This window comes from Trichosurus vulpecula, chromosome 2 (genome assembly GCF_011100635.1).
Source record: "Trichosurus vulpecula isolate mTriVul1 chromosome 2, mTriVul1.pri, whole genome shotgun sequence".
Taxonomy (NCBI): Eukaryota; Metazoa; Chordata; class Mammalia; order Diprotodontia; family Phalangeridae; genus Trichosurus; species Trichosurus vulpecula.
Genome location: NC_050574.1, coordinates 170,949,479 through 170,968,582, shown reverse-complemented (window position 1 = coordinate 170,968,582; position 19,104 = coordinate 170,949,479). Strand labels below are relative to the sequence as shown.

Genomic DNA, 19,104 nt, shown 5'->3' with positions numbered 1-19,104 from the left:
CTATAGTCGTTGACTACTGTGTCTTGTGTACCTATCCTATTCCACTGATCCATGGCTCTGTTTCTTAGCCCATGCCGAGTAGTTTTGATGCCTCCTGCTTTATGAAACAGTTTAATATCTGGTATGGCTAGTCCACCTTCCCTAACATTTCTTTTCATTAATTCCCTTGATATTCTGGACCTTTTCTTCTTCCAGATGAATTTTGTTATTATTTTATTCAGCTCTGTAAAATAATTTTTTGATAGTTTGATTGGTATGGTGCTGAATAAGCAAATTAATTTAGGTAAAATTGTAATTTTTTTTATATTAGCTTGGCCTAACCACAAGCAACTGATGTTTTTCCATTTATTTAGATCTGACTTTATTTGTGTGAAAAGTGTCTGGTAGTTGTATTCATATAGGCCCTGGGTTTGTCTTGGCAGAAAACCTGCCTTCTATAGCAAGTTTTTTCCAGCCTCTATTAAATCTAATGCCTTCCTTCTGTTATTTTCTATTTTTCCTATATGTAGATTTTTTGTACACATTTGTTTGCTTGTTGTCTCTACCATTAGATTGTGAGGGTGGGGACTGTCATGCCTCTTTTTGTATCCTCAGCATTTGCACAGTGCCTAGACCAATAGTTGGAGCTCAATAACTGCTTATCAACTGACTGCCAATAAGAAAGATAGAAACTAAAATAACTTTAAGATCATCACCAAATTGTCAAAGATAAGAACTGTATTATATCATTTTACTTAATCAAATGTGGGGATTGTACATCGTGGGAGATTTAACTGGTAAAGGAAAACTTGGAAAAATTACATATGGTAATTTGGTAGGGATATTGGGGAAAAAAAGCATGCTACTTCTTTATTGGTGGAGCTGTGAGTGAGGCGATTAGAGCATCATGGATGGAGTTGGATTTAGCTTTAACTAGGTTATCCTGCCTTAGACACTTACTAGCAGTGTGATACTGGGCCAGTCTGTTAAGCCCTCAATTTCTTTATTTTTAAAATATGGATAATAATAGCACTACCTCAAAGGGTTGTCAGGAGAACGATGACACATGTAAAGCACCTTATAAACCTTCAAGTGCTATATAAATTCTAGCTATTATTTTTATTGGCCCTACCATTTTGAAAAGCAATTTGGGTTTTTGCAAGAAAGGTTACAGAATTTTTATACCTTTCGAACTACTGATCCCACAATTGGGTTTATACTACAACAAAGTTATTGATAGCAATAAAAGATCTAGCTGTATAAAAACATGTTTCATCACTCTTTGTAATAACAACAAAAAAACTAGAAACATACTACGTAATGATTCGGGAATGTAGAATGGTGAGTGAATGAACAAATTGTGATATATTAATATAATTGAATATTACATGATAAAGGATAATTAATCTAAAGAAATCAGGGAAATTTGACAAGATTTATATGAAATGATGTAGAGTGTACAAAGCAGGATAAAAAGAATACATGATTATTACAACCATGTAAATAAAAGCATCTTTTTTTTTCCCAAGGGGAGAAGGCAAGGCAATTGGGGTTAAATGACTTGCCCAAGGTCACACAGCTAAGTGTGTCAAGTGTCTGAGGCCCGATTTGAACTCAGGTCCTCCTGACTCCGGGGCTAGTGCTCTACTCACTGTGTCACCTAGCTGTCCCAAGTAAAAACATCTTTAAATGATAACAAAATTCAAATTAAAAAATTTAGATTTTGCTATAAAGCATATACCTGGCCTGTCTCTTAAACAAAATACAACCAAAATGTGTTTGCATATACTATCAATTACAATTTCTTTATGTTATTTTACTTAATTTTTCAGGAATTCTGAGTTGTGGGATTCATATTTCTATTGGAAAAACGTTGGGGGTTTGTATAATTTTAAAACAAAATTTATCAGTAAGAACACGAAAAACAGATTGATTTTTAACCTCTGTAGAGGTCTTTTAGTGGAGTTCTTTGTGTTGTCTTTAAAAATGATATAGATGTTTAGCTTAGAGAAGACTTAGGAAGTATATGATCAAATATTTGAAAGATCTAACACTCCATGTATCTGGAACAGAACTTTATCTTTCTTCTCAGGAAGACTTGGGTTCAAATCCAGCCTCAGATACTTCCTAGCTATGCGACCGTGGGCAAGTCACTCAACCTCAACCTCTCCTTAATTATAAAATTAGGATAATAATAATAGTACCTACCTCCCAGAGTGGTTGTGAGGCTCGAATGAAAGAATATTTACAAAGAGCTTAGCCCAGTATCTGGCACATAGAAGACACTTAACTTGTTAATTGTTTCCTTCCTTTTGTTCCCCAAAGTCCTCTTTTCTTCCCAACTTTGCTATTACTGTTGAAGGCACCACAATGTTTCAGGTTAGCCAGGCTGACAATCTTGGTGTCATCCTCAAATCTTCACTTTCACTTCCCCTATCCAATCTCTTGCCAAGGCTTGTAGATTTTACATTCATAACATCTCTTGTATATTACTCTTTTCCTTTGACTTTGCTGTCACCCCAGTCCAGGCCCTCATCACCTCATCCATGAACTATTTCAATAGTAGCTTTTCCCACTTCAATCCAGCCTTCATTCACCTCTCCACCCCCTCCCCCACCCCCAGCTCCCAATTCAATAAATTTTAGTGGCTTCTTATTACCTCTAGGATAGAATATAAAATCCTCTTTTTGTCATTCTTAGCCTGGTACTGTCCTACCTTTCTAGCCTTCTTATACCTTGCTATCCTCCAGTTACACTGTGGTTCAGTGATACTAGCCTCCTTGCTTGTTCTTCAGACAGATTAGTCTCTTTCCTAATTCTCCATTTTCACTAGCTGTCTCACATCTGGAATTCTCTCTCCTCATCCTCACCTCCTGACTTCTCTGGCTTCTTTTAGGTGCCAACTATTATCCTACCTTCTACAAGAAGCCTTTCCAGGTCCTATATAGTGTTAATACTATCTCTCTTGAGATTATTTCCAACTTATCCTGTATGTGGCTTGTTTGTACATGATTGTTTGTGGGTTTTCTCTCCCATTAGATGGTGAGCTCCTTTAGGGCAGGGACTGATTTTTGTCTTTCTTTGTATCCCTAGTCCTCAGCATAAGGCAGTCCCTGGCACATAGTAGGCATTTAATGAATGTTTTTTGATGACTTGCAGCAGAAGGACTAAATTTATTCTTCTTGGGCCTAGAGTATAGATCTTTAGATCAGTAGATAGAAGCATAAGGGGAGTCAGTTTTTAGTTCAGTAAAGGAAAGAACTTCCCAACAGTTAGTTGTCCTAAAAAAGAAAGGGATGTTTTGAGGAGGTAGTGAATTGCCTTGACATTGGTGGTCTACCAGTGAAGACCAGACCATCATTTCTCAGGGATGCTGTTGAGGTAATTCTTGTTTCAAGTAGGGGTTTGACTAGATGTTTGAGGTCCATTTCAACTCTTAAGATTTTGTGATCAATTTGTATGAGTGACATGAAAGCCTTAACTTTGCTATAAAGGGCTATACTGATGTTCTTTTAAAAACGGTGCCTTTCTCTTTACCAATGTCTATATTGTTATCATAATTTTCCTTTATGAAATTGAATCATGGAGGATTTTTTAGGTTTTTCTTCTATGATTAGAATTTGGAACTTAATATTGCTGAAATCATCATGTGCTAGCTTACTCACTGCTACTTCCTCAGCCAGTTCCCGCCCAACGTGTAGGACCCAGTTCAGTGTACTTTCTCTACTTCTGTTTTCTGAAATGCTTCTTCTGGGAAATCATATTTATTAAAAAAAAAGAAAACTTCACATGTTCTGATGTGAAGACCTGATAAAATACTCTGCTAATGCTAATATTAGATAATAGGCACTATAGTGGTCTGAGGAGAAGCAGAGGGTTTGAGGTGTGTGTATTTTAGAATTCTTTTCTCCAAAGACTTCTTTTCCGTTGGCTCATTCTGTACAGAAAAGTCTCAGTAGATGTGCAAGTCTTGTAATATCCCATTGCCTTTTCTCTTAATTTCCTGGATATTCAATTCAGATGTTTTTGTGGTGTTCCCAAGGAGGAGTCATCTCTTCAACCTGTGATGTATTGTTTGATGCTTCCAAGTAGGGTAATTCTTTTATATAGTCTTGACCCACCTTTATCTTATGGAAGAAGGAACATTAACAATATTTGATTGATACACTACTTTGCTTTTGGGGGGTGGGGTGGCTAGGCAATGGGATCAAGTGACTTACCCAGGGTCACATAGCTAGTGTCAAATGTCTGAGACTGGATTTGAACTCAGGACCTCCTGACTCCAGGGCCAATACTCTCTCCATTGCCCCACCTAGCTGCCCTGACTTTGCTTTTTAATAAGTTACTTTTTTTCGATACAAAGGACTATGGAAAGATTTGCGGATAAATAGGCAGTGTAAGAGAAATATTATAAAAAAACATTGCCAAGGACACATACAGCTAACTGGGCATGACTGGTCATGTTAAAAACAGAGAGGAGATGCGTGACTTGCATGGTTCATGGGTACTGATGAGATAGTGAGATACCAAGGGGGAGATCTCTAGGTGGTTGAGTAGATTCTCTTTGGAGAGTTTAAGGGACAACAGCTTTACAGAATGAGAAACTGTTCAAAGATTGCAGCCTCTGTCAGTGAAGGGACCATTGATCTAAATCCATGAAAACAAGGAATCACGAAGGGAGCTTTTCATGTTGCCTTATATACAAAATGCTGTACTTGTCATTTATAAAATGTAATATGCATGCGTTGAGTCTCATCAGTTATCATTTTTCAAATTCAGTTCAGCAAAATTAAGTATATCCCATTGTTATCATTGTCTTCTGTGATCCCATGAGCAAGGCACTGTGCTAGGTGATGTGTGTACGAAGACAGAAATGAAATAAACTCTTTCTCCAAGAAGCTTACATTTCTATTGGGAATGAAAATGTTATGTTACTTGTTGCCACGCATTTCAACTCACACTTTAATTTTTCCCCTTTGAATATTTTCTTTATATATTTTTATTTTTTATTTTTTTTTGAGACTGGGTCTTGTTTCATGGGCCATTCATGACTCAGCACCACTGCTGATCAGCATAGAAACTTTTATCTGTTTTAACTCAAAACTGGGCCAATTCACTGCTCCTTAGGCAGCCTGGTGGCCCCTTGTTGTGGGGCAGCAGGGAGGGGTGGGGAGGACTCTGCATATAGGGATTGCACTTAGTGTAGACATTGGGTAGACTTTATCCCTGCTGCAGTTTAGAGCTCCTGAACTCAAGCAATCCACTACCCTCAGCCTCCCTGAAAGTAGAGATTATAGATGTACACCACTGTGCCCAGCTTTCTTGATTATTTCCAAATATACATACATAATGTTTATATATTAAATGTAAATATATTTTATATATGTTTGTCCAGTATATATCTGTGTTTTTATTTGACTTTTCAGCTTGTTATCTAATATGAGTCTCATGTTACATTGGTACTCTTTAAAAAGTTTTATTGATGCCTTTTGTTATTTCCTAATATACTCCTCCCCACCTCCAGCCGCCAGCCAGCTTTCCCTGATATTTCCTTTCTTGGTAAGTACTTTTCTCCAGTTAGCTTTATCTAAGAAGGAGCTTAGCTTTTAGATTTTGTGACCTTTGTCTCCTGTTTAGTGACCGCCATTCAAAGGCCTTACACAAGCATTCTATCCAGATCACTGCCCACTCAGATCACATTAGTTTTAAATAGAGGTTACACATTTTCTTGTTTTGTCAGCATGTGTTCACTCGGGTAGGATTTTATGTTGGCTGATAGTTTCTTTCCTTTTCTGTAGCTAGGACTCTCGTATTAAAAAAATATACATATACAAGTTAAGATCTAAAAGCTTGAGACAAGTGTGGGCATTTTTCTTAGGGAGTTTTACAATTCAGGTCCACAAAATACTTATGGTTATTGACATCCTTTATATGCTATTGAGGTAACCTGGTAGAAAAACTTTCTAATAGTTAGACCTATCTAAAAATGGAATGAAAAGTAGTGGGTTCCCCTTGTTGGATGTCCAAACATCAGCAAGCATGAACATTTAAATATACAAAGAAGACTGAAAAAAAGAACACTTTATATGAAACTAAACAGATTCTTTTCCATAAAGATTTTTTTTAAAAATGCATACAAATTTAGCATGACAGTAATAAAACTACCCTGTTCATTGATATCTTCCTTTTGCTGGTTTCTCTGCATTAAAAAAAAAAATTTGTTGATGTTCTTTTCTTTCTTCTTCCTTTTTCTTTTACGTTACTATTACTACCCATCAATTTTCAATCCCTGACCCCACCAAATAGAAGCCTTTCCTTGTAACTAATAAGTTTAGTCAAGTAAAGAAAACCTACATTAATCTTGTCTATTCCATCTGTGAGCAGCACATGTAATCAGTTTTCTGGTGTCATAATTGTTGATTTCATTGATCAGAGTTCCTTAAGTCTCTTAAAGTTGTTTTCCTTGAATATCATTATAGTTATCACATAAATTATTCTCCTGGTTCTCCTTACTTTACTCTGCATCAGTTCATATAAGTTCTCTCAGGTTTCTCTGAATCCATCCTTTTCATCATTTCTTTAAAGCACAATGCTATTCATTATACTTATATACCCTAATTTCTTCAATTATTCCCTAATTATCGATAGTACCCAATTTATTTTCAGTTCTTTGTTGCAACAAAAAATGTTGCTCCAAATATTTTTGTACATGTGGGTTCTTTCCTTTTCTCTTTGATTTCTTCAGATTATATAGCTAGTAATGGTGTCTCTGAGCCAAAGGGCATCTACAGATTGGTGATTAAAAAAAAAATGTTCCCAATTGCTTTCCAGAATGGTTGGACTACTTCACAGCCCCATTGTGTTTTATGTATGTGGGTAGTCCCATGGCCACCCCAACAACTGCTGCTTTTCTTTCTTTTTTTATCATGTTTGCCAATCTGATGGATGTAAGGTGAAAATTTATCATCGTTTAAATTTGAATTTTTGGTTATTATTAGTGATTTGGAGCGTTTTTTTCATACAGTTGTTGATAGCTTGAATTTCTTCTTTTGAGAACTGCCTGTTCAAATCCTTTGATCAATAATCTATTGGAGAATGGCTCTCTCATCCTCCATAAGAACCAGAGAGAGACTATAGACCCTTTCGTTAAACACCAGTTGGTGAATAATTGCTCTCAACTCAAAAATCTGGATGGATGTGTGTGTGTGTGTGTGTGTATGTGTGTTCATTGTGTAAAATACATAAAGTTCAAATGAATGGGAGGAAATTTCACTGACTATTGACATCTATCAGTAGATCAATTAAATAAGCTTCAGCTGTATTCCATTAAATAAGTACTTTTTTTTTTGTAAAGAGGCATAGTGGGGTAGTAATAGAGTCCTTAGGTTGGATAAGAAGATGGATTCAAATCCTTATTTTAATGCTTAGTAAACTTTGTGACCCTTATCAAGTCTTTTAACATTCATGTGCCTCAGATAACTCTAAGATGTCTTTATTAGGTCATAAATGGTGGTGAAACTTGGAGATCCCCACACTGATGAAATCACAAATCACAGTTCCTTTGGGTTATTGCATATTGTTTTACGTAGGCTGTTTACCCATCCACAAATCCAGGAAGCATTCTACCTGGAAGCAGTGCCTCCAACACTTTGCAAATGTAGTGGACTGATAAGTGTTGTTTTTAAATCAAACACCAAAATATAAACATTCCTACTCTATGCTTCATGGTACTAACTGATGTTATTCCAAAGATATCTCCTTTTTCCTCAGTCAAATATATAAAACTTCTTCACATTGGTTCTGCCCCTGGGTTCCATGCTATTGTAAATTCTCTGAAGGCAGCATCTATGTCTTATTTATCTATAGAGCTTGTACATTGTATGCAGGCACTCAGTAAAAGTGTTAATACAGGAGTATACAAATATGAACAGTCACTATAAGTGTTTGTACATTTGTTCTTGTTTCTATATTTTATATACTTGTTAAAAATTAAAATTTATTAAAATGTCTATTAATAAAATGATAATAACTCATTTTATGGTGCTTTAAGACTCACAGAGGGCTTTCTGAATAATAACCCTGTATAGTTATTACATCTATTGGGAAAATGAGGCTCTGAGAAATTAACTAAGTTGACCATTGTCAAATAATAAGTTTCAAAGCTTATATTTGACCCCACATGTTTATTGACTCCAAGTTCAGTGTTCTTGTCAGCCTCTGATTGTGCTGCCCTTCATCTTTAGGGTGAGACAAAATAAGCAATCTTTGCTGCCTTTGTGAACTCAGAGATTTGCTCTCTGTTGAGTACTATCTGCATTGATCAGCATATGGAGAAGCATAGTTGTACATCATGTCATTTTGAGAGGTTTGTTCTGATTCATAAGCACACAGTCACTTGGGGCTCCTTGTTAGCACTGTTTTCCATTGCATTTATCATTTGTTTTGCTGCTCTTTGGAGTTATCTTCTTCCTAGTCTGGCTTTGAGTTTTTTGCTTTTTGTTTGTACTGCAGATGTCATGGGAGGAGGCAGGGTGGTGCCATGGGAACATTACTAGATTGGGAGTTTAAGTACCTGGGTTCAAATACTGGTTCTGTCACGTATTAACTGTGTGGCCCTTGGCAAGCTGTTTAAATGCTTCGTACCTCAGTTTCCAAATCTGCAAAATGAAGGCTTAGATTAGGTGATCTGTAAGGTTTCTTCCACTTCTAACCCTTTGATCTTATGATGCCTCCCTTGGATTTGTGAGATGGCTGACTACAATTAAGAGTCTAATTTATAGCCATTGAGGAGTGACACTATCTTGGGGATGGCACCAAAAATCCTGGTCCTACTAGCTTTGTACTCTAATCCATGCTCAGATGAGTAATTCAGCATATCATGTTGTAGGTCAGATCCTAATGCAGAAATATCTTTCTGTTTAGAATCAATGTGCTTTCTTTTGTTGTTAAACTTTGACAGAAATAGAAATGAGGCATAAGATTAGGTTCTAGATGTCATACACAGGGACCTAGAGTACACGTAGTCATTGAAAAACCATTAATGGTTCCAGAAAAGAGAAAATGAAATGCACTTTTCTCCTTTAAGCAGAGAGGTAGGGTGTTCCCAGAGCAGAATGTTTTCTACGTGGTCAGAGGAGTCTACTTTATCAGATGTTTTTAATGAGCTGCTCCTCTTTGTTATGGTTGGGGTTCAACTTGTGGGTGGGTGGGAATATTTCCAGAAATGACTGATATCAAAACAAAATGCAACAGTAAAACTTTTTTTTAAAGGAGATGAGCCTGTGATATGAAAATTTAATTTAAATATGAATTATAATGTAGATGTGACTGATACAAAGTCCTTAACATTGAGGCTGGCATCTCTTGTTCCTTTTAATTATTTATTGATTCACTGTTAGATCATATTGTAATTATAGAATCATAGATGTAGAGCTAGAAGAGACCTTAGAGACTATCTAGTTAAACACCCCTATTTTATAGAAGTTGAGAGACTTGTTTGAGGTTCTGCCTTTACTAACTCGAAGAGTCAGGATTTGAACCTAAGCCTTTTGATGTCAAATCTAGAACCATTTCCATTGTACCACACTGATCCTACAGACTAGTCTGAGTCTCCTAAGCAGGAGACTCAGTTGAAATTCCTCATAATGTACCACTGTAGAAACCTCAGTGGGTTTTTTTTTCTCTAGTGAGTGCTGGCTATCTCTGTGGAGACAGCATGGTATAATGGAAAGAACAGCAGAGCTGGGAGTTGGAAAATCCTGGATTTGGGTTCTGAGATCTTGAGCGAGTTTTATTTTTCTCTGAAGATTGTAAAGGATACCTCCCTACTCTTGTGAAGTTTTTTTTTTTGAGGCAATTGGGGTTAAGTGACTTGCCCAGGATCACATACTAGTAAATGCCAGAGGTCATATTTGAACTCAGGTCTTCTTGACTCCAAGACTAGTGTGCTGTCCACTGTGCCACCTAGCTTCCCCAGTAGTGCCTTTTACATTTGTAATGTTAATGGAATAGGAAGACCTTCCCCATCTATTAATAGGCCTATGTGATCTGTTTTGAGCTCTGGCCCAGCTCCCAGCTGTGATATATCCTGAGTCACATAGATCCCATTGGGGAAGGGACTTGCCTAAGGAGGAGCTTGCTTAGGGGGAGGCTTGCTTGGAGGAAGGCTTTTATAGCTTTTGGTACTAAGCTAAGTAGGCACTGAGTCACGAGGGTTGTGATGCCATCTGGCTCTGAGCCTATTAGCCAAAAGTATTCTACTCTGAGGCTGGCATTTTGCTTTTTGGGTTCACTTATGAGAAAGATCTTTTGATTTCCTGGTTGAGACTCTGAGTAGCCATATGTTCAGGATGACCCCCCCACTGACTGCGCAGGTGTAAAGGCTGTCTGGATCCAGTGATATATGTAAAGTGTATAGCAATATTGCTCTGATTCAGGCAGTCAGAGGCCCGTCTGTTGGTCTTTGTGCTAATTTCTCTGCTTGTATTTTCTCTGATGTTCAAGGTGCAGATTGACCTTTCCCCTGAACTAGTGAATGTAATTAAAGAAGATCTTGACCCCTTTAAAGGCTATCTTTCCTTTAAAAGCCGATTAAAGAACCTGTGCTAGTGGGCCATCTTGGGTATGCTAGGGTGCTTGCTGCTACAGCATTATAAAGTGCTGTGAGAATGTAAGATAGTATTATTGTTGTTAAGGGGGAAGTCACCTGCTTTAGTGTGGGGGTATGAGGGGAAGGTATCTGTTTTGCCATGGACTACCACCTCTCTTTTTCTACAGGCTATGACTTCCAGCATCTCTCAGGGAAGAGAGAAAGAAGAGGTTGAGAAAAAAGAGGGAGGTGAATTAGGCCATCACACCTTTCCTTTTAGGTATGCGACATGGGCTTCTCTAGATTGTGACCCTGCCCTGCCACCTAAATCTGCTACTATCCACTTCTATAGGCAATAGGCTCTGCTCTGAGGAAAATGAATGGGGCTGTGAATGAAATGTACTTCCTTATTCAGGTCATGAGGGATCATAGGCCTTAGAGACTGTCTTGTCCAGCCACTTATAGATGAGGAAACATGCCCAAAGAGATGAAGTGATTTGTCCAACATCGCAGCAGAGCTGGGATCTAAGCACAGGCCTTTAAACTGTAAATCCAGTGCTACTATGAAGCTTTCCTTGTTCTTTTTTTTTTTTTTTGAGAGGGGAAGGCAGGGCAATCGGGATTAAATGACTTGATCAAGGTCATACAGCTAGTAAGTGTCAAGTGTCGGAGGCCTGATTCGAACTCAGGTCCTTCCTCCTGACTCCAGGGCTGTTGCTCTACTCACTGCACCCCCTAGCTGCCCCATTTTTTCTCTTTTTAAATATGACTTACTCTGTAACTATAGAACTTCATTTCCAGGGTATTTCTTGATGGAGGGCTCACTGAAGTGATTTTTATTTCAGGACTTCCTTGACAAAGTATCCAATTTACTATCCTGGGGTTTGTTCTGCTCCTTCTAGTTTCCTTAGTATATTGTGAATTCCCATAATGGGTAATAATGCACATTCATTGGGTGGACTTTCCTGTACCCACATCTTTCTGCTGAGTTCCTGTTCCTTCCTCCTCCCCACCTTTTTGTTTTTGTCTTTATTTTTACCACATAGGGAAAGCCTGATGTAGTTTTACTGTTGACATTTCCATTTTAGTGTCTACTTCCTTATTTTGGTTAGATTAGGATATGGGTCAGCAATGTTCGAATGCCACCAGTTGGGTAATAATCATCTACAGGTGCCGCTGTCTCAAGCTTGAAGCCTAGGCAGGAGAGCAGGAACGAAGAGATTGTGAAATCAAAGGTAGTAAGAAAGTAGAAAGGAACGTATACCAGCCATCAATTTATATATCGTGTTATCTTGGCTTCTAAAGATAGGCTTCTCTGCATATTATGTACCAGTTGTCTATAATGAAGACTGTATCCTATCTGTGCATCTGGGTGAAGGAAGCAGGGAGGCATGGCAATCAACATTCCTGCTTTGGGCAATGCTGACTTTTTTATTTTTTAAAGGCAGAAAGCTGACAGCTGATAGCAAGTTTAAATTAGCTGAGGGCTATCTGTGTGGGAACCAGGATGAAAAAGTGGGCTGACAATTTAGAAAGGCAATAATACTGCTTTAATATCCCACGTTGGGATCTTTGTGTTCTTCCCTGCCCTTTGTAAGTATAGAGTGGTTTCTGTTTTGTTTTGTCCTTTGCTGGAAAATATGTAGAATTTTAGCCCCCCATCACTAACTGCACGTTACGCTGGTATCTCAAACGCAACGGGTTCAAAACCAAGTTCTTTTTCCCCATAAACCTGTTCCTCCTGCCTTAGGTGGTCCCATCCTCCCTATTTCCCATGCTCATTATCCTGCCTTTTCCCTCTTTTTTACTTCCTATAGCCAAATCAGTTACAAATCCTATTGACTCTACTCTACTTCCATGACATACCTTATATCCATTCTCTTCTCTCTATCCTATTGTTACCATCTTTGTACAGATTCTTATTACTACATGTCTAGACTATTTTCATAGCCTCTTAATAGATGTCTCTGCCTCTGCTCTGCCCTTTCTTGGATACATTCTTCTTGCCAGAATAATCTTCCTTACACATAGATCTGGTCTTGCTATTCTTTTGCTTAAAAATCTGCTGTGGTTCCCTCTTACCACAAAGTAGAGTTTATGTTCCTTTTCCTGGGGTTCAAAGCCTTCCACAGTTTTGCTCCACCTTATCTTTTCAGTCTAATCACATTTTTTTTGTCTCTTTGTCCTCAGTACCTAGCACAAAGTTGACATTTAATAAATGTTTGTTGAATGACTATTATGGAAGTGGTTTCATATGTATAACCTATATTGAATTGCTTGCCTTCTCAGTGAGGGTGGGTGAGGAGGGAAGAAGAGAGAAAATTTGGAACTCATAGTTTTAAAAACAAATGTTAAAAATTGTTTTTACATGCAACTGGGAAATAAGATATACAGGCAATGGGGTATAGAAATCTATCTTGCCCTACAAGAAAGTAAGGGGAAAGGGAATGATAGAAGGCAGGGCAGACTGGGGAAAGGAGTAATCAGAATGCATGCCATCTTGGGGTGGCAGGGAGGGGAGAGATGGGGAGAAAATTAGGAACTCAAAATCTCATGGACATGAATGTTGAAAGCTGAAAATAAATTAATAAAAATGTTAAAAATTAAAAAAACAAATGTTTGTTGAATTGACTTGAATTTCCTTTCTTACACTTTAAAATTGACTCTGAATGCATCCTCTTCTTTTCCCACTTCCATTTCTTTGCTTACATTTTTGCCATGCCTGGAATGTAATTTTCCTCCCCTCATGCCCTGCCCTGCCCTCCCATTCAGCTACTTAATTCATACTCATTCTTATCAAGCCCAGCTCAAATGCTATTGCCTTTCCTCTGCCCCCTAAGAATACCTTACTTTGTGATTCTCTACTGTGCCTGTATGTATGTTCCTTTCCCTTACTAGATTTTAAGCTCCATAGGTATAGGGATTATGTCTCAGCTAAATTTTGTACCTTGCTCAGTGCTGATCCCACATGGTTGTCTCCTTGTTAGAATGTGGGCTCTTTAAGGGCAGGGATCTATTTTTACCTTTCTTTGTTTGGCCAAGGCTGGTGATATTAGCACAGTGCCTGGAACATAGTTAGTGCTTAATAAATACTTGACGGACTCTGTACATAGTAGCCGCTTAAGAGAATGTCTGAATGAATCCTTACATGATCACTGGGGCAACTGCTGGTCTACTGTGTCATAGGGACTTAGGCACTGCATATTACAGACTCAGATGTATTTTAAGTTCATTCTTGGATAGGGAGCTGATATGTAGAATATTGAAGAGCCTGCTTTGCTTAGGCAGAGTTCTTCATAAACCAGAATATTGTTGTGCTTCCATCCTCTCAGGACAAGCAAAAATGGTTGTCCTTCAGCATTTGTTTCATCATCATCTTCCCAACATGAGCCCTTTGCATCAGCTAAGCCACTATTCAGAAATGAGTTTCCAGTGTGTGAGCCTCTTCCCCACCCTCCTACCCCCATTTTCTGTATGGGAGTTGTGGAGACATGACAGGAAGAGACACGGCCTACTGTGAGAAATATTCTACCTTGGGGCTTTGTGCTGCAAGTGGCGAGAGTTTTCATAACCAGCATGATCCAGACCTACCACGTTGGTGCTTTCTGGCCATCTTCATGCCATGATGCCTCATTCATGCCCTTTTCCGCTTGCCACCATTCCTTGTGTGAGTTGTCTTCTTTTATTAGAATGTAAGCCCCTTGAGGGTGGGGATTGTTCTTTCTTTGTATCTGTATCCACTCTATTCAGCAATTAGTGCTGGTGTATGGTAAAGGTTTAATAAAGTTTTTTTCATTCATTTTCCTTAAAAATTCTACTCAAGCTCATTTTTTACAAGGCCAAAGTCCTAACCTTCCTTTAATTAGTCATTCATATCTTTGTGTGAATTACTTTAATCAGATTTCATTCTTCATACTCTACAATTACTACAGTCTCACTGAGAGTATAGGAATTATTATTTTTGTGAAGGGGAGGAGGGAGAAGAGGGAAGGATAATTTTAGCACAAAGGCCACTGATATAAGAGGTAGGTCTGGGTGGGTGGTATACTGAGGAGCTTTGATCACAAAGGCCTTGGGTTTAGGGAAGAAGGGAAGAGGAAAATACCAAAGATAAACATGATGCTGCAAATTTTGTTTTCTAAAATTAACATTTTTTCCCCTCTCACCTTCCTAATTGGAAAAAAAAAAGAAAAACAAAACCCTTGTAACAAATATGTGTAATCAAGCAAAATGAATTAGGCATTGGCTACCTCCAAAAATGTATTTCTTATTCTGCATCTTGAGTCTATCACCTCTTTGTCAGAAGGTAGATAGTTGTTTGTTTTTTACATTGTTATTGGTGCTGTGTAAAGTGTTCTCCTGGTTCAGCTCATTCCATATTGCATCAGTTCATACAAATCTTCCCAGGTTTCACCAAAACTGTCTCTTTCATCATTACTTTGAGCACAGTAGTATTCTATTACGTTCGTATGCTATTATTTGTTCAGCCATTCCTCAATTGATAGGTTGGGCCTTGAAATTAATTTTTAATGTCCTTACACATACACGTCTTGCTCACTTCTTCTTGGCCTTTCCTCTTCCCTTCATTTCCTTTAGCTCTTGATTTAAAATTCACCTCCTTTAAGAAGCTTTCCTTTATGCCACCTAATATTCCCCCTCAAAGAAATGTGTTCTACTTTTTTGTTTTGTATTTTGAAGCACTTTTTTCTATATATAAATTTATTACTTTGATCTGTGTGTGATCTCATGGATGTGTGTCCTCCCTCCATTGGTGAAGATTGTAACCTATCCACACCTTATCGTCCTCTGTGTGTTACTTGGCCATGTCCTTCCAAAAATCTTTAACAGGGTGTCTGCGAAGCAGACTAGGCCTTCTGCTTCCACATCTCTTTGCCTAGATATGGGTGGAGCACATATGCTCTCCATCTGTGAACCTATGCTTTGCTACATGACTGGCCCACCTTCTTTTCCATTCATATTTCTTTCTTATGACACTTTTTCCCCTTGCTTTTTAAAAAATATTTTATTTTTTTTCCAATTCCATGTAAAAACATTTTTTAATATTCTTTTTTAACATTCTTCCTCCTCCCTGAGATGGCATGCAATTTGATATAGGTTATACAAGTGCAATCATGCAAAACATTTCCATGTCAGTCACGTTGTGAAAGAAAATACAGACAAACCCATGAAAAAAATAAAGAATGTGAAAAGTAGTATGCTTTGATCTGCATTCAGATTCCATCAGTTCTTTCTCTGGAAGTGGATGGTATTTTTCATCATGAATCCTTTGGAATTGTCTTGGATCATGGGATTGCTGAGAATAGCTAAGTCATTCACAGTTGATTAACGTACAATATTGCTATTACATACAGTGTACAATGTTCCTCTGGTTCTGCTCTGATGACATTCTTTACAAAGCTGCCCTGCTATTCTCTTTCTGCCATGTGTTATAGACTATTCCTGCCCATTTTGTGTCTTCCCATTGTCCTTTGGGTGATCCTTAAATCCAAGGAGACTGTGATATTTCATGACTAGCAGCCATAAAGCATCACTGGAAGAATATTGTTATTAAAATATGGCCCTTTGTTTCAGGAAGCTTTTTGGGGTCAATAAAGGCGCTGTATGATTTTCCAAAATTAAATTTATCCTGCCTTCCTCCTCTTACTCAGCTGTGGGCTGAGCTCTCTGTCCATACATAGCATGTTTACAAGATAGCTATACTGATGGGGCAGATCTGTAATAGACATTCTTCAGCCCCCTTGTTCTTTCTGTATAGATGGTTCAGCTATTTGCTTTTTGAGTGGTTCTGAATCTAATTTAGGAGGCGCTATAATGTTCCAAGCCTTGATAGAGGCAATATAGGATAATCTGTAAACAAGAACATCTAGAAGTCTTCGCCATATACAGAAAATCCTCCAGTTTGTACTCTCTACTGGATGTCCTCCGTGGTGGTGGCAGACAGGTTCCTTAGCAAGTATATATCTCTCTATTTATACCTTACATGATAGTAATGTACAGGCAGTTTATAGTGAGCAGTTCATATTATATGGTTAACATGTACTTGTTCACATGTTATAAATTTTGTCTTCAACTAGCTTTTAAACTTCTTGGGGAGAGAAACCAGTATCCTCAATTTAGTTTCAATTCAATGGACATTGTATTAAATACCAACTATACATACAGTTTTGTCATCATACTTGATAATATTTAAATATTTTATTATTCTTGTTCTCTATTGAGTAGAAGGTAATAATAGCTGACATTTTTAGAGTGTTTTATAGTTTACAAATATTTCTCTTACATCAATACCATAAAGTAGGTAATACAAATATTATCTTTTTTGCAGATGAAGAAAGAGGTTAAATGCCAGGGTTCCATAGCTGATAGAGCTATGATAGGTCCAGCCTCTGAACCCAGCTCACCTGACTCCTGAGTTCAGTGTTATTTCTACTGCAACTTAATGCTTAATAAATGTTTGTTGAAATGTGAGCTTGTTTCTTCGTAGAAATAATTAATGATTAAGATTTGTTTTAAAAAAGTCATGAGAATAAAGGAATTGAAAAGAATTTGCCTCCATTATTAAAAGCACCCCAATTCTCATATTACTTAATTCTGGTATAAGACTGATACGTATTTCCCATAAACTAAAATTATTTGGGCTTGCTTTAAAAAGTTAGCGTACTCCTCTTGATATCAAAGGAACCCTTGTGATTCCTTCAGTATGACATTAGATCTTCAAAATTGGAAAGTTATTGAATGACTGTCTATATCAGTCAGTAAAGCTGTAATTTATAGGTCAAGAGATTCCTAATGTGATATTGAGAATCTCAGTTAAAAGAGAATATGGATAATTTGATAAATGTAAAATTTTCAAGCCTTCGGTTTTTCTTCTTCAGATTTGAACTTGCATATAATTCATTTCATCCAACATTTATTGAACACATTTTACATTCAAGGTGCTCTGGTTAAAGAGATGAAAATAATGAAAAAAATAAACCAAACAACTTCTGCCCCCAAAGGATGGCAATAATCCTTGGAACCAGCAGACCTTATGTCCTAGTTTAAAATACGCCTGCTAAAAGCAGTATTAAATAAAACAAAATTTCAGTACAACAAAATAATTTTGAGAGTTTCCTTATGATGAGATTTATCTTGTACCATGAAGAAAAGCTTTTATCTGTCATGGAGTTATGATGAGTTTTTTTTAAGCTTCTTTAGTGTTGAAAGCATTGGTATATAAAAAGTCTGATAGATGGTATGGGAAAATAGATTCTCTAAAGAAATTCTACTTTGGAAAATTGCCTTCAGAGTCCATGACACATAATTCTGAATCTCATCTAGTATCTAGTATCCTCTAAATATCCTCTAAGGACTTTGTCCTTAAAGGGTGGAAGTTTATAGTGCATAGTTTTCAGCTGTCTAGTGACTAAGCTACGTAATTAAGGTAGATAATACTGTTTTTGTTCACAGTGGATGTCTATTAAATAGAGAAACCTGGACCTCAAATCCATCATCAGAAAGGAAGAAGAATGAATTAGAAATAAAAATGTGTATGTTTAACTTCTTTATTTGGCAAAAGGAAGGACTCAATCAATAACTGGAACAAAATCGATTTGCATATCCCAGAAAAGATCATTGTATTAAATAATAGATCTCACGTATCTGGATTTTTAGCAAGGCTTTTGACTCAGTCAGACATAAAATGTTCTTCCAATAGATGGTGAGACAAGTTTTACACTTGCTTCCCCTAAGTTGAGATTCAATGGTTTCAGACCTTCTTCACATTTCTCCTCCTCCTTTGATTTTCTCTATTCTGCTACACACTTCTGGTGAAAGGAAGGGAGGTCAGTCAGCTCCAGGAGGTGACTTAAAAGTTTCCATTTATTTTTCTATCTCTATCCTTAGAGGTACTCTGTAAATAAAGCTCCTTCCTTCCTTCTTTCCCTCCTTCCTTCCTTCCTTCCTTCTCTCCCTTCCTTCCTCCCTCCCTCTTTTCCTTCTTTCTTTCCTTACAAGGTATAATCTGTTGAGATTTATTAGTCCACTTGAAGTCTTAATTCCTTTTCCTCTTTCTAGGTACGCTAAAGGCGGATCACTGGACCTTCCATGATTTAAATGTACGGCAGTCCAATGAGGCTTCTGTGCCTAATGTCCCTCTAGGGGCCAGCTGTCCTGGAGTTACCAAAAGCAGTGAAATGGACCCCAAAGCCGAAGGGTCGCAGGTGTGGTCTCCATCTGCTGAACATGAACAGAACACTGCCCAGGTGAAGAAAGTACTTCATGATTTTGGTATTATGGCAATTTCTTAGTTGGGTCTAGTGGCATAATTGTGCTAAATGAACTAATCCACCATTTGTAGGGTTGTCAGTCATTGCCAGCCATTTTTCTCTTTCTCATCATGCATGACACCAAGCTGGCACTTTGCTTAACCCTCCCTTTTTATATGTAAGTTCTCAGGAGATTTACTTTGGTTTGTTACATACTAGTGACTGAGGATCATGACTTTTTTTTTTTAATACGTAAAACGGTTCACAGAA

The 19,104-nt window shown here is 37.6% G+C and overlaps 1 protein-coding gene across 2 annotated transcripts in view; it reads left to right on the top strand.

The window, feature by feature from the left end:
- Nucleotides 1-19,104, top strand: part of PRDM10 (PR/SET domain 10) — a 159,288-nt gene that overhangs the window by 29,447 nt on the left and 110,737 nt on the right. For both annotated transcript variants that reach the window (XM_036745030.1, XM_036745029.1), the window contains exon 2: nt 18,644-18,831. In XM_036745030.1, the coding sequence (XP_036600925.1) occupies nt 18,763-18,831 (69 nt within the window). In that variant the 5' untranslated portion in view covers nt 18,644-18,762. The remainder of the gene's footprint in view (nt 1-18,643; nt 18,832-19,104) is intronic.